Genomic DNA, 16,298 nt, shown 5'->3' on the forward strand with positions numbered 1-16,298 from the left:
CTGTACAACTTTCACCCCATAAATCAATGAATCTGCAGGTCGTCGTATCATATACTTACCTTCCAAAAGTTTACAATTTAGAGGTCATCGGGGAAATAACCTTCTTTCCACAAACAAGTTTGCGAATTTTTACGCTTCAAAGCACCTTTCTTCTTGCGGAAACAATATTTTAATATTACTATGGTTCTCCTCTGGCAAACAAACATACGTTAAGGCAGGTCTACAGAAATAAACAACGCTGGAGTACGTTACGTTGACGTTTATTTAGTAAAGTGTGTATAGTTGACAAAAACTAGATTGACAAGTGACTACATTATAAATTGACAGGTGTCACAGGCATCCGAATTGTCAATTTGACATCTAAATAGTTAAGGTTTTACAAATATACGTTGAAGTCTGTAAAGAGTCAATGGACACTATAAAGTCTGAGACGGGCACCTGTTGAACACTTTGTGGGGTCACGGAACACCGTGGACTCGCCGGTGTTGTGACACTCTGTATATACCATGTAAATTCGGTTTTCAAACGAAGGAAAAATTTCGGGTTTTGTAAGTGGGATAAAGCGAGCGCCATTGAAAAATTCTCAGATTAATATGAAACAACTCACGAAAAATCGGTCATCTAGTATTTTTATTTCTCTGACAATTTTTAGGTTTCACTGTGAGTATTTCCTTTTTGAGTTCAACATACACCTAACTATGTTGAGTTCTATGGCATTAAAAAATAATTTTGGTATTCAGTGACATGTATTTGATGTGGTACAAAACATAAAAAATTGTATTTTACTAGTGTTTATAATATCACATTTAAGGACACTGTATACATTTTCGAAACATCAATGTCATGTTAACGAATCTTTTTTGTTTCGTTGGATTTTCGAATGTAAAAATTTTTACAAACTTCCTATCAACTTGACGACCAATTTCTCATATAAGCGCATCCGCCATTTTCCAAGATGGTGCCTTTCGCACTTCCCAAAACCCGCACCTACAACCTAATTTACCTGGTACCGATGCACCACTTTCGTCGCTAGCAAAAGCACTGCACCCTCAGCGTCCAACCAGTGCCCCCTCGCACAACACCAAACAATAACAATAATACAGTTCTCTAAAAAATCATCCAAACCCCCCCAAAATCCCCAGAAAGTCACTAAAATCACTCAAGTCACTCAAGTCACTCAAGTCACATTTTCTCCGTCTTATGTACAGCACAGTCTCTTTGATCCCTTTGGCCGTTCGTCCTCGTCCGCAGATTCTTTAATGGCTAGCACTTCGTGAGCACCGTCATATCGCTGCTGGCGGTGTTGCAGGGTTGATACTCCGTCACCTGCGCCACCAGGTCGGGCTTGCTCCTGCCCAGCACCTTCTGGAACTTGTTCCTGAAGGACATCTTCTGCGACTCGGCCGACGCATCGTTTTTTTCCGACGACGAGATGCAGAGGATGTCCTTGAACTCCTTCCAGAAGTTCTCGTTGAGGCAGCCGTACAGGACGGGGTTGGAGCAGGCGGAGGACATGCTGATCATGTGGCAGACGGCGTAGCAGATCATCATGGGTTGGGAGGTGTAGCTGTTGGAGTCGTCGAGGTCGGCGACGAGGTTAAAAATGTTGAGGGGGAGCCAGCTGATGCAGAAGATAACGGCGATGCAGCAGAGGAGGGTGTTGGTGCGTTGGAGGCGGCGACCGCGGAGTTGGCGGCGGCCTTTCTGGGAGGACTCGTCACTGCTGACGAAGCCGGCGGCGAAACGGTAGCGGAGCTTGTACGAAATGCGCAAGTAGGCGGCCTGAAAAAAAGAGAATGTTGAGACTGGATACAGAAGATTACCTTTTATATTCTTTTTTTTATTTTTAATATGAGCCTGCCGCTTCTTTATTTCATCGAACAATTTATTAAAGTAGAAAAATTCCGCAAATGAGAATATTGTGTAAGTATAACATGCTTGAGTTGTGTTTAATCAAACATTTATTTCTACAAGAATGTTCAAAGTGACCTCGATTTTGTTGTTATGACATTTGTGACAGACGAGTAGTCATCAGTCATTACAACGAGGCGGCCAATTTCAAGAAATTTCAAAGCTAACTTGATATACGAACTTTTATAGAATCACCTTGGTTAGTACGTTATAAATTTGGAAGTTTGGTGGTCTTGAATGAATAACTGTCGCAATTAAAACTTTCCGAGTTTGTAAAACATGGATATTACGTATTTTTTTAATAATACTTTTTCAAGTTAGCAATTTTTTTATAGAAATATACAGGGTGACGAGTCATTGATTAGCACCTTCTGAAATTATGATCAACTAAGTATATAGAGTGTTCTTTTTTCAGGAACAATATATATCTTGTTAAGAAAGAAACAGAGTAAAAACAGGCTAAACTACTTAGTAAAATACAAGACGTCCTAATTGAAAAAAGTGAGAAATGAATATTTTAAAAATCGATATTTTAAAAGTATGTGTATCATTAATTGATTAATATCACAACAGAAAGCATGCCTTTGTTTCTTTATTCACAATACAGGACAATAAAAAAATGGCGCACTACTTTATCATACATTATTAAGGACTATTTATTGAGCAAAGCAAAAATTATTTTAACAAATCTTGTAATAGACTAATAAAAATACCTTTAAAAACTAAGGAAAGTATAATCAGAATATGTAAAATTATATAAGAGATTATATTTTAAAAAATAAGTTGCACTTTGTCACACAACAATATCAAATTGAAAAAACATACAGTCTAAGATTTGTGAAGAGTGAGAATACGACCAGCATCTGCGTTAAACATCCTCTAGCAACTTTCTAATGTGTCCAGACACTTATATTTAATAACTGCTCCCAATAATCTTACGTCGGAAGTAATTAATGGAGAAAGTCATCCTAGAGTCCACTCAAAATAACTACAAAGGAGATCGAACTTTGACGATCCGCCAGATATTATCATAAGGGACTCGAACTTCCAAGACTTGTTAAGTAAGAGGTTTGTAGAACTCGTCAAGGACTTGATATAATTGAATTAGTGTCCCAAACGAGGATATGGCAAGTGGTTTCGAAACTTGGATTAGAGCTATAGATTTATGTAGATTGATTAATGAACAAATTAATGCCAATTCAAGATAAACACTAATATATGCAGCCAAATATATTTCCACAAGATAGCGCTCTGCCGCATTACTACTTGGAAAATATGTTTAGACACGTTCTGAAATGAATTAAATATTCTGTCTACGTCGAGAGATGAAAAAATATATTTCTAAAACCGTTCCTAGTAATTCGTTCGAAAATTATCAAAAAAAATTCTAAATTATGTTACAATTTGGAAACATTAGGCACAAAAAACAAAAAATGTAGTTTTTTTTTGGTGTCATATTCGAATTTTGACAGGTAAAAAAATTATACACCACAGCTAATTATAAATGTGTATTGATATTGAAATGAAAATAACAATTGACTGTAAATGTTAAAGAGCAAAAAATTTAACTTGTTTTATATAAATAAATTTATTTTATGTGATGTAATGAAAGCTGATGGACAAAATTGAGTTTAAACGGTTTTTTGTGTTCGCTGAACATGTTATGATGATCCCTATGCCATAACAACATGTAGATTGTTTTGCATATAATTTGTACACCAAATTTATAATGTTTACACCCGGCGCCTCCACCATTATTACCTAACAAAAAATCAATAAAACCTCTACCCACCACGTATTCTGAGAAACACTCAATTGCTTAACGCGATATTTGAGTATTTCCAGAGATGTTTTATTGACGCTAAACGTCTAAATTGTAGTCGGCATTTCAACGAGAAATAAAATTAAAAGAAAATCGGTTTTCCTTTTTCACTGTAAAATCCACTCTTATTTTTGACGATATAGCGTTAAAATCCGTACATATAATAATAATTGTTAAATTGTAGATCATGTCAAATTTCCATTCTCCCTCAAAAAAAGAATGACCTAGTTACAGTGTTAAGTAAAAAATAGGAAATTTTTCATGTTTAGTGTGGCACTCTTGGTGCACATAGTGAACTATCTTGCAAAAGAAATTGAAAATTTTACCCGAAAATAAAAAACGGACATATATTTCTGTTTTCCCCGCCTCCAGTCCTCGATTTAATATCAGACTGCACCGCCCCCACCAGATCCCCAGTCGTCAGTCACATCACTCGGTGCAACCAATAATACACAAATCTGAATTCTCCGCTTGTTATAAAACTTGAAGTACTCTCTTGTCTGAAACTACACTCGTGTATTATTGGTTGCGTTTTTGATCCGGAATAATTCCGGATAATAAAAAGATTCATTCTGGCGTGGAAATTACAAAAAGGATATTAAGAACAACTCCTACACGATCCCGGCTTGCGCATAAGCAACCAGAGTCGTTTCACTAATATCGCCCGTTTGTAATAAAGCCGAAATTATATATGATGGCTTATTGCAGACAGCGCTCTAGGGATTCGTTATGCAAGAATTTCGCTTTGTGTTACTAAAACTGTTAACTATTCCGGTTTCAGCGAAAAATATCACTAGACTTGTTTGTGCAATATCATGCCCCCAAGTCCACGTTTCGAACTTTGTAAATTGTAAACAGGGTTGTTTGCGTTAAAAGTCGCATATTTTTTGCGAGTAATAATAAAGGAAACGCGGTTATTCTTATAGTAATCAATGAAACGAATGAGTTAAATATTTATTCGAAAAGATTTTCAAGGCTGAAATAAAGCGGCTATCAATTTACATAACGTTACGTTCATGTTGACGTATATTAAAAGTCATTGTTTCTAAGTTGGCAGGAATGATTCGACGTACCTTGCGCTTCTCCATTCCGAAAACTATTCAAGAATAAATTATGTACGTTGAGCCTTGATTTATCCGTAATATCATGGTTTGCATATTTTGGAGCGAATTTATCTACATGTTATGTAATGTTTTATTAACAATAGATCAATCATGTATACACAAGCGATTTCGTTATAAACTAACATGAGGATTATTTTGTTCATTGATTAATAAAGCATTTGTGAAAGGCGAAATCCAGTTGTTTGATGGAACGTCAATGGAGACGGGCGGTTTCAAGGCGTATAAACTTGCCGTTACAAACCGAAATAAACAAACTGATGGTAATAAATTGGGCTTCCAAATTAGAAAAACACTTTTCCGGAAACTGATTAAAATTATACAAAATTTGAAAATATTTTGATGCACGTTCTTAGAAAATCATCGGACGAACGTAATTTACGAAATTTGTTGTAAAAATCATAATTAAAACATTTAGAGTAAGCAAAAGGTTAATCAATCCAAAATCATGATTCATTTCGAATTTAGCAGATACTACGCCAAGTGTGATTAACGTGTTTTTAAAAATTACGTCAGATACTAATTTATAAATTTACCAACATTGTATAGAGGCTAGAAAAAGGATAGAGTGTTTAACGCAGATACTGTTCTCTCTCCGCATGAAAAAGCGAACACTAACAACAGACTATAGACATGATGAATATTTAAGATAAGAAACCATTCTATACTGGGATGGAATTTAGTTTCAGCCTCTCTCAGGTCTGGTGCTAGACAACCGAATTGCTTCCCAAAGCAATATAGTTTTTTACTCGAACGGAATTTATCACGCACGCAATAACGTAATAAATTTTTGTCCCGGCCTGGAATATTTCTTAACTGAATCGTTTACAGTTCTCAGTTTAATAAAATGTAATTAAATGTACATCGTGTGCACTCACCCAAACTTTAAAGGAAAACTTCGCCTATACAATTTCTCGGAGCTATCACTCCCGCTTTATTTTCATTCACCTCCAGTCATCCAATTTCCCCGACAAACAAATACCTCCAATTCCTCCCACAAACATCCAACCAACAATGTCACTTACAAAATTACAACTTCGTAAATCCTTCCAAACAACATCTCTGGACCTCATAACGTCCAACTTATTTCTTTATTCGCATCATGATTCTTCCGTGTGCTCTATTATGAAGATACCAACCGACATTCCTCCAGAACCGCCATATGAAAGTGCATTTTGTGACTTTTATTGCCTCGCTGGCTTGCAATAACTTCGTTGTTGCTTGTCCTTGATCATAATTCTCACGTAACCCGAGACGATCCCTCGGGAATATTTATGTTATGATGTTTTAGGAGGAAGAAGGTGGTAGTGTATAGATCACGTATGGGGTGTTTAAGAGCGCGGTGAAACTAGAACTGGGACGTGGTGACATTACGTGCCTTTGTGGGTTACCGGAAGGCCTTGAGAGGGCAGATTTGTAGTAGAGGTGCTTTTCATCGATATAATTAGAAGGTGGTACCTACTGTACCGAGGGTTAAAAAATTATTGAACGCAGCCACGGTTTCAAGGTTTAATCATTACAAGTGGATACTGATATTGGCAGGTAATTGATTTTGTATTGGCTTAACTGATGCTGAAAATAACAAAACGTGAAAGGGTGTTGTTTGTCGAAGCTCATTTCAAATTAATAACACTGGGAAATTTTCGCCCGAAATTTTTGTAAAAAACGACATAAAAACAATAGAAAAAAAATTGAAAAGAATACCCCAATAGTTATAATGTGAATATTACTGAAATATAAATGATAACACAGACATATTAGAAACAGAATAAATGAAACTAGGGAACAACAAATAAACAAACAAACGAGTTCCGAACAGTAAATTCGCTAACTTTACTGTTTCTGGCAGTTTGGGAACCGTTTGAGACCGTCGTCTTTCAGTTTATGTTGGAAATAAATACTGCAAAAACTTACCAAATATACCAAAAATATTTAGCTTTGCGTTCGACGAATTTTAACAGCTGTATTACAAACTTTAACATCACAGATAATGTAAATATCGCAACCTTTTTTTTTCATTCAACGCAAAAGTTACATTCAAGAACGTCTCTTGTGAGACAATAGAACTCGAACTTCGTAAATTTAGATTTAAATGTTTAAAGCTTCGTGATTAACAAAGTTTGTCCATTTGTTTCACAATTTGAGTTTAACTCACTGAAGTAAACACGACACAATATGTACGGAGACAAAGTTTTAATCAACACAACGCTACACTTGCTATTGAATAATTTAAGATGTATGTGCCAAATTCACGGGTGATTTTGTATTTTAACTGGTTTCGTATTCGAACTGCACCGACAGGCAAATCACAGAACAATGCAATTCGAATAACACTGAATCGCGTACTGGTAAACACTGGCATCAGGCCAAATTTATTGGAACTAAATAATTAATATTAGCTTTTCTATGTCAAACTGATGAAGTGACGAAACCGAAATAAAGTTTAAGATTGTAAATTCGATCTTAGAAATATTTAAAATATATAGAGCTTGTTGTTGTGCAAATAAGCAAATAGTTTTTGTTATTGTTAGTAATAAGTTACTGCTATTAGTGTAGAAATCTTTTGGTTGCTACCTAAAACGTCAAATAAAACAAACTGCGTCTGTGTAAAGCATTATTGCTTTATTTCTTATACGACGTCTATAAAAATAACTCCCCAGAAGCCAAGAAAATTCTTTATCTAAATTACAAAACAAAATGTAATAAATTGCCCACGAATGAAAGAAAAGGCACAAATGCAGAGATTTTGTAACAATAAGTAACACAAAGCAGCTTTTTTGCAACACCTTAAATACTAATCTTGAATTGGTACGAGAATGTTATGACGTCAAGCGTGGTTCTTCCGCCCTAACTGTTCAACTGCGGCTTACATTTCCGCTGTTGTTTTTGCATATTTTTCGTCTTTGATTAATACGAATTAATTAAAATTTTGGTTTCCTACCCCTCTAAGATATTCAAAAGTATGCTAAACATCTTGGTAAAATGTAAATTTTTGTGAAGATTATTACAATCCCCGAAGCATTTGCCGTTTCACTAATATAAAATTAAAACTTCAGAAGCTTTTAGGCACATATTTACTTACCGAGACAATAATGATGGGCAGAATATACTGGAAAATAAGCGAAAATCCTGAATAGTACGCCCTGTTATTGGAAGGCCAATTCTCTATACAAAAGTTAAGTTCGTCGATTCCATTCCCCAAGGAAATTTTATGAGTTTTCAACTGCTTCACTATAAACAGGGGTGAGGCGAGGACGAGGGCCAAAAGCCATATTAGACCCAATATGACGACAGCTCCGACAAGCTGAAGGCTCTCCTTAGTAGGGTATACAATCACCTGTAACAAAACAAATTTTCGACCAAATTTTCCAATTATGCGAGACTAATCGAGCTTTCGAAAAGGGATACGGACCTATAATCCGGAATTATTCTGTAGGCGATTCTTCGGAATAAATTGAATTTAACAAGCGGCGTTTTCGTTTAAATAAAGCAGACGCTCTCTGTGTTCATTAATAAACATAACTTTTCACTGGAAGCGTCGGTAGTGAAGAGGATGAAGGAAAATAGATAGGTAGGAAGTTGGGGATGAAACGGAAGCTTTTTAAGGGAAATGTGGAGATTAAGAACGAGGCGCTGTGGCGATTTGATTAGCAGAAAGTGTTTTTCATACACAGGCCCGGATTGGCTTTTTTAGGCAACATTTTTACCAACATTTTAAAAAATTCAGGTCGGGTAGTCACACCGAAATAAGTTTTTTGTAATTCTGGTCCCGACCAGTATTGGCATACACTTCATACATTCTTTATTAGATTATGATTAATTCGTTATTTATATTTTCAACTTCGCGAGTTTTATTATGACACGAGTGAAACTGTGAGTCAGCAACATTTAGAAAAAAGTTTCTCAAGATGTCTTGATAAATTCGCGCATCAAAGACTCTGTAATTTATATCAAGTGTAAAACTGTCTCAAATCTCCTACCATATCCCCATTAATCAAAAATTTATGCACATCCTGCACCATGTCATAAATCACCGAAGAGCATTAGATCAATTCCTTCAACATTTTATGACCTACTAAAATTCAAATTCAGTTTGTACGTGCTGCATTTAAAATCAGAAGCAAACATCTCCATTTCTCGAGATTTATTCCTCCGAACAAAAGCAGATGCCCATTCTTTTAATGTTTAGTTTAAACGAATAAATAACCTCAGGTATGTGTAGTTTTCAGCGCCAAGTACATAAATACTACTATCACAACACAAATCGTCTATAAATTCTCGCGTTGGAGCTTGAAATAAAGACGGCTTCAATTCTTTGTAACTCTCAAGTAAAGTCAAGAACACTAACCTGCCATTGACATTCAATTTAAATTTCATTATTCTGAAAGAGGGATTGTCTGCTATTGTGGCGTTTCGAGTCTATTTATGGATTGTTGAATGCTGCGGGGAGAGCTTTGAGGCAGCTTTCGTTTGCATAACACGCAAAAATGTGGGATTTCGCTCAACATAAATTATGGTGTGGTTGACAGGAGGCGCGGGATTTGCAGTTAATTCAACATTGTGAGTTCATATTGGATATTATATTCGCAGTTTCCACACTTTCATTTTAACCGTCTCTGTTACAAAACCAGATTTCATATATTTGTTTGTGCTTACCTGGTACCTGTCGAGAGCTATCGCCGTGATGGAGATCGTGGAGACGAAAATACTGGTGGCTTGAGCAGGTCCGACCGCCTTGCATATGAAAACGTTTTTCCCAAACGGAAAATATTTGGTTATAATTTCCATCAGAGTCAAAGGCATCACCACCGCACACAGAAGCAAATCCGAAACGGCCAAGTTCAAAATAAACATATTCCTCGGGGTACGCATTGCAGGTTTGCGGATCACCGAAACTATCTGTAACAAAAAATGTGAAGCTGCATCTTTGTATTCATAATAAAAGTTGGAAAGCAGTTTCTGCGTTCTTTGAGGGCTCTCGCGAGTGCAAGACGTGACTTTTGATGTGTTTCGTTGGCGTTTTCCTTTTGCGGAGATTTGAGTGACAGTGTTTTCGTTTCTTTTATGTGAGTTTTGCATAAAATATGGAGATGAGAAATAGAGGGATGGGAAATGTTGACTTTTTCGTGCAGTCGCTTTGTAAGTTTTATTTTCTATAACAAACAGTACGTGTTTACACGGAACTACTTTATGGTATTTGCTCATGCGATGATGTTCTCTAGAGTTTACTGCGCCGGTTTTTATGGTGGAAAGACTGAATAATGTTTCCTCGATAAATGAAATATTTATTTCTGGAAGTATTTTCAGTTTCTTAAAAATGTGTGTTGTTTTTCTTTTCGCTTTTAACGAGAGGCGATTTCAAACAACTATATCTCGATTGCAATATTTATGCAGTGCGGGTTCTGAACAACCGCCTCCGTTGAGAATTGTACGTTAAAAATGTATACTGCAAGTGTATGAATTTGGTGCACGCATATCATTTACGTCCTGAGATAAAACCACAATTTATCTTAGTCAGTCTTAAAAAAGAAAAGCTAAAATAAGACATATTTATCTCACAAATAAAAATTATTAGTCACTCTTTATGTTAAATTAGACACACACGGGCTTAATTTTTCCGGCAGCGGAAGAAAACACAATCGGGATATTGATGGTTACGTTTACCACATGTAAACTTTCCGATTTTATCGAATAAATTAAAAAAAAAAACTTCTAACAAGCTAAGCGATTGGCGGAAAAAAATGCTGTTTATAAGATGTGGTCAGATAAAACGATGTGAATACGTTAGTGAAAGAAAGTGTTAAAAAAGAAAATAAAGAACAATTTATTACCAGGTGGTGGGTCTAAAACCCGTTATCTAACAAAATTAACAAATTTGCCAAATAACAAATTATTAATGTAATGAATATTAGACTGGAATTATTGATAAATGGATGAATTATTAAATGGGATAAGATATAAATCGAACTACAATACACCTGTAAGTATGTAATTTTTATTTAGTTCATTATTTTAGATGGCAAGTTGACATGAAACATGATCACTGATATGAAAATAATTACGTATTATTCTCCAAACAAAACTGCTTCCACTGAACAACATACATAGCCTTATAAGGAATTCACGTTCGGTAGATGTAACTAGATTTGGTAACTTTTTTTTTAAGCTGTGTAACTGCGGACATAATTGTTCTAGTGTATAATGTATTACTGGAATGTCAGAAAGTAGGTATCAAAAATGTGACATGTAAGTAAGTAAAGGTCAAATATCGAAAATGTGATGGTTTTGTGGTAATCTGGTGAATCTATTTTTGAACCAAGGAGAAAATCGCATCCCTCTAAAAGCCCAAAGAGCAACCCGCATGTAAGGACTGTAACGATAGAAATTCGGAAATTTTAAAATACCATAACTTCTTAATTTGAAATTATATTTCGACAATTTTAGATTTTTCTAAAACTTTATTGCTTAGAAATATATGTAACACAAAATTAACCGAACTTTTAAGCTTGGCTCCATTCTTTTCGGAGCTTCTTCCTAATTGACATCATAATATTCTTGACAGTTGCTGGTGATACCGTTTTTACTGCTTTCGTCCATTTTAAATTGAAGTCGTGGGCGTTTTTAGCAGTTTGTCCCGTTTTTTGTAACCTTTTTTTCACAATCGACCAATATCTTTCAATGGGCCTACACCGTGGAACGTTGGGTGGATTGTGGTTTCGAGGTACAAAATCGACGTCATAGTGTTGCAGCAAATTGACTGTGGCTGTTGCATAATGTGCGGTGGCAAGGTCTAGTCAAAACAAAGTCGGCCCAATATGCTTTCTCAAAAATGGGAACATCCGTTCTTTCAAACATTCCTTAGCATAAGTTTCAGCATTAAGAGTTCCTGTAGTCACAAATGATGAACTTTTCATTCCACACTGACAAATGGCCTGGCAGACGAGATATTTCGTTCCAAATTTTTCAATACCAATTGATGTTTCTGAGTCAGGAAGAATCTCTCTTTCAAACTGAGTATAATATTGTGCTCCTGGAAGCGTCGAAAAATCAGCCTTAACGTAAGTTTCGTCGTCCAAAACGAGGCAGATGTTCTTCTTGCCAATCAAGTCGTACAATTTCCGCGCTCTCGTTTTAAATGTTTTCCGGTGGATATCAGTCACTTTAGGTATTTTTTGTTTCTTATAGGTTTTCATACCTGCTCGTTGCTTAGTTCTCTGAACAATTGTATGGTTAGTTTGACATTTTTTTCGGATGTTCCTAGCGGACATACTGCGATTCTTAGAGATGGTTGCAATTATTTTTTTATCAAGATTTGGATTAAGAGCTCCTTGCTTTCTTCCAGAACCAGGATTTCGTGAGACAGATAATTGTTTAAAGTACCGATTTAACACATCATCCACCGTACTACGAGAAATTTTTAAATCTTTTGCAATGAAATGCCTCGGTCGTTGAGGGTTTTCTATCCATTTGTCAACATTTTTTTTACGTTGTTCTAGTTGATTAATTTTTTTGGATATTAAAAGCTGATATTTTGACAAATTTTTTAAGGGAATATAATTTTAAATGTTTGACATTCTTGCTATGACAACGAGAAAAGAAAACATGAGGGAACTAATTTTTTATGGCTGTTCGAATTTTACGGATTTCTATCGTTACAGTCCTTAAAATTTTGAATCTTTTCCCTTCACTAGTTTTTTTAGGAGGACAAGCTTTGTTGGCATCATCATGGATCCACAATTTCACCATGGATCCGTTCTGGTATATCCATGTCTCATCCAAGAAAATGAAAAGTAAATCTTCACCACAATCACGCAATTGGAGATAGGTACCGCCTTAGAAATTTGATTCTGGCAGCTATAACGTGTTTAAAATGTGAAAAACTTCGCCTTCGGAAACATAAATTTATATGTGTATTACGTACAATTATTTTCAAAGCCGAGTGTTTTCCCTCTTACAAAACAATAACGATTATATAAAACTTAAAAACCAATTGTAGAACGGAACCAACAAAGCATGTAGGTATATAAATCTGCGCAGTCGTCTTTCTGATTCTGATTATAATATTAACGGCACAAGCGCCGCTATATCTGTATTATTTTAAAATACGAAAAACACTCGGCAACACTAGCGAACTTTACAGAGAATATTTCTGCCACCAGTTTAACTGTTCCCGTTTTACCCAATTTTTTGAAAACTACGAAATATTTCTTGTTTCTTTTCTTTTAAAATGGGCTTTCTCGTGACTACTTTTATGGAAATTGTTTCCATGCTGTATTTAAGGATTTTCTTGAAACGAAGCGTGTTGAAACTAGAAAAACTTCGTTTTTTTTCCACACAATTCAGATTTGACATTTGAATTAGAAAATTAGACAGTTGATGCCAATCTTAAATTTCTAGTGATCTTAAGATTGCAACTTAACCACAGAAAAGTTTCTGTCAGTTACTTCTACCGAACGTGAATGCTTATTATATGATTATTGTTAAATACATCTACAATATCATTATTTATGAAAGATTGTCAAACTCTTGTCAAGTCAGAAATGTTGCAACTTGATAATATGATTTCTAAATAACAATAACTGTGGCAAATGAGCTTCATGTGAACGTCAGTCTCACGCACTGACGGACCAACCTTAGTGAATGAATCAGTTTATCCAACGTGAAGAAAACATTACACACCATTTTTTTCCACAATTAAATTTAGAACTTTGTCAAATCTATAACACCAAAAAATGTCGTCCGTCAGTTTTATAGCTGTTATTAGTAAATACTAAGTTTAGTCGAATGCAGAAATCCTTTAAAACTGGCGTTAGCCACGACTCTGACGAATCGCTTAATCAATACAAGTTTAAACGGTGAAGAAATATTGCTTGCAACAAATGACAACAATAAATTGAGGACTTTTTGTCTCCTACATTTTTCTTGACTCCAAATTACGCATAATATAATATTCATCTGTAAAAAGACATAAAAACAACAGATATATGTATAGGCATTAACCCATTTTCGGATTTCCACACACATTAGATCTAACTGCCTGAAAACTTCAACATTATCGTAAATTTCCTTTAAATGCACTGACTGAATATAAGGGAAAGTTTTGAATTTCCGTTGTCATGAAGAACAGCCTGCAGACTACGCTGACACGCATCAACGATGATGGACTATACTGTTGTTTCGCTGAAAGTCCTTCTTCGGTAGCCTTCACAGTCATCCAGTAAAGACTTAAGGACTACTGACGCTTGCTCTGATATTCCCGGCGCCATGTTTTTGTGTTCGAACTTTCAGAACTACCATCATTATCTCTAAATTTACACATAACAAGTGAATTCATTACAAAATGTTCTCTGTTTGATGTCACCGATTAATAAAATTTAATTTTATTGACAACTGTATACAATACGAATAATTAAACAATAAAAATTTGCGTACGTTATCACAAATTTCCCTGCATCCACCCATATACCGGCTTTAATTAAGTGCAGGCGAAGTGCTTGATAAATATTTTCCGAAGATAAAATCCGGCCTACGATTTTTTTGGAAAAATTCTAGGGATTTCAGAACAACAGCTAACACGATAAAACACGCCGCAAAACACAGCTGAAAGTAGTGCATTTTTTGCAGTGCGAAGTTTTCCCATTTCCACCTCACATCACTAAATGCCGTATCGTCCATTTTGCAGCCCCTTTTACAAGCGAACTTCGTAAACCCCTCATAATTAAAATCCATGAATAACCCGTCCCGGGCATCCCATTTTCTCAGTTGACAACAACACAAACAACGGGAATATTAATCTTTATAGACCATTTTCTAACAACAATGTATATTTCGCATGTCACAGCACTAAATCCGCTAATTTAGCATGAAACTACCCCTTCATCGCAATAAATGGCTTAAACTTACCCCATCTATCTCTAGCAGTAATCTTTGATCATCGAATTTCATGGGTCTTTCTCCTCTTCATCCATTCCAAAGCATGTATGCCAATAATTTATATCCGTTTTTATGTACATCTACATTTAGATTGAACAATAACCAACCAAGCAAATTTACCACCTGGGGTTTGTTACTGTCGCAGGAAATTAATGATGCCAATGTTCCACGTACTTTAAAAGTCAGATTTCCTAATCATACTTAATAACGCAATCCCCCCCTGTCACGACACGAGAATACGCAAGCAAGTAGTCCAAAAAGAACCAGATTTTGAGCTTTTTCATTAGCCTCATTTCAACGACTACATCGGCGCCCCCGGAAGCTAATTTTGCAAGTTAACAAAATAATAAATCCCACTCCTGATCCGATTTTACACGACGTCAGCCTTTATCCTTAATAAAATGTTAAACACCAGACATATCCGGTGTTAACGCCAGGATATCAGCAGCTTTTTCCCTCGTTTAAGCCGAGGCAATATATTTATCTCTTATCCAGGGGAGCGTTTAGTCATTTATGACGTTAGTAAAGCCGTTTGGAAACGAAATCGAGGAGAAGAGGTGGATTGGAAAATAAAGATATTGTCTCTGGGTGTACCAGACGGAAGCGGAATTAGTCATGCGTAAATAAAATCGATCGATTTTGGCAGTGATTTTTTTTTTCCGGAAGTCGTTCCGGAAAAAACAGAAACGGAGCTAGAAATGGGTGCCTTGATTTTGGCGCAAATGTATCAGGATTTCGTTTGACTGGAAACGCGTCCTTTGCTAAACTATAGTAGAAGTTTTATGATAATGACACACCTAATTGTGAAAAATGAAAATAATTCCTAAATTCTGTTCAAAATTTCAACAGGCAGAAAAGATTGCATTCTGACCGATCAGGCTCGAGTTTTCTTTAAATGTTAGACGCCGGCAATATCTAGACTATACTCTGTTTAAAGTTAATTATGGATATTACAACGGAAAATAAAAACTTTTTGCGCTTAAATATTGATGAAAAGCTAGCAATGAAACGCAATGCCCGTCCTACGCCGGCTTAATAATAGCGTGTTCGTCAACGAGTCGCGGTGAAAGTTAATGTAAATATTTGTTATAAATACCTTCGAATTTCTGGTTGTCGAGTAAAAGCCGTTCATCTTATTTTGTATTATATTTGGGGATTATTTACGTTGAACAAGTTGTAACGTTGGCAACTTGGTCCCGCTTAAGTGAAAATACGAAGCTGAATGAAAATTCTAAACAGCATTTCACAAATGAAACGGAAAAGCAAATATACAGGGAAAATTAGACAGCGCTTTATTGACATAACATTAACTCAGAACGAAAATATTATAAACCGCAGATTTGTAAACACCCTAAGTGCTATCAAATCCGTTAAATAGGGCATAAAAAACACAGTGAAAATGAAAATTCTGGAAATTATGGTATTGCTAATTACGTGACTGGCGTGAATACCGCCTTAACTACACACTTCCAAAGAATAAAAGTTTTTAAGGGAACGAAAAAGAATTACCG

General features: G+C 35.6%; 1 protein-coding gene across 3 annotated transcripts in view; it reads right to left on the minus strand.

Moving 5' to 3' along the window:
- Positions 1 to 244: 244 nt before the first annotated feature.
- Positions 245 to 16,298, minus strand: part of LOC135139357 (neuropeptide F receptor) — a 31,679-nt gene continuing 15,625 nt past the window's right edge. For all 3 annotated transcript variants that reach the window (XM_064069571.1, XM_064069576.1, XM_064069564.1), the window contains 3 exons: positions 9,511 to 9,753; positions 7,937 to 8,191; positions 245 to 1,782 (listed from right to left, as the gene is read on the minus strand). In XM_064069571.1, the coding sequence (XP_063925641.1) occupies positions 1,264 to 1,782; positions 7,937 to 8,191; positions 9,511 to 9,753 (1,017 nt within the window). In that variant the 3' untranslated portion in view covers positions 245 to 1,263. The remainder of the gene's footprint in view (positions 1,783 to 7,936; positions 8,192 to 9,510; positions 9,754 to 16,298) is intronic.

Source organism: Zophobas morio, unplaced genomic scaffold (assembly GCF_036711695.1).
Source record: "Zophobas morio isolate AGI-343-1 ecotype UQ-CSIRO unplaced genomic scaffold, CSIRO_AGI_Zmor_V1 ptg000004l, whole genome shotgun sequence".
Taxonomy (NCBI): domain Eukaryota; kingdom Metazoa; phylum Arthropoda; class Insecta; order Coleoptera; family Tenebrionidae; genus Zophobas; species Zophobas morio.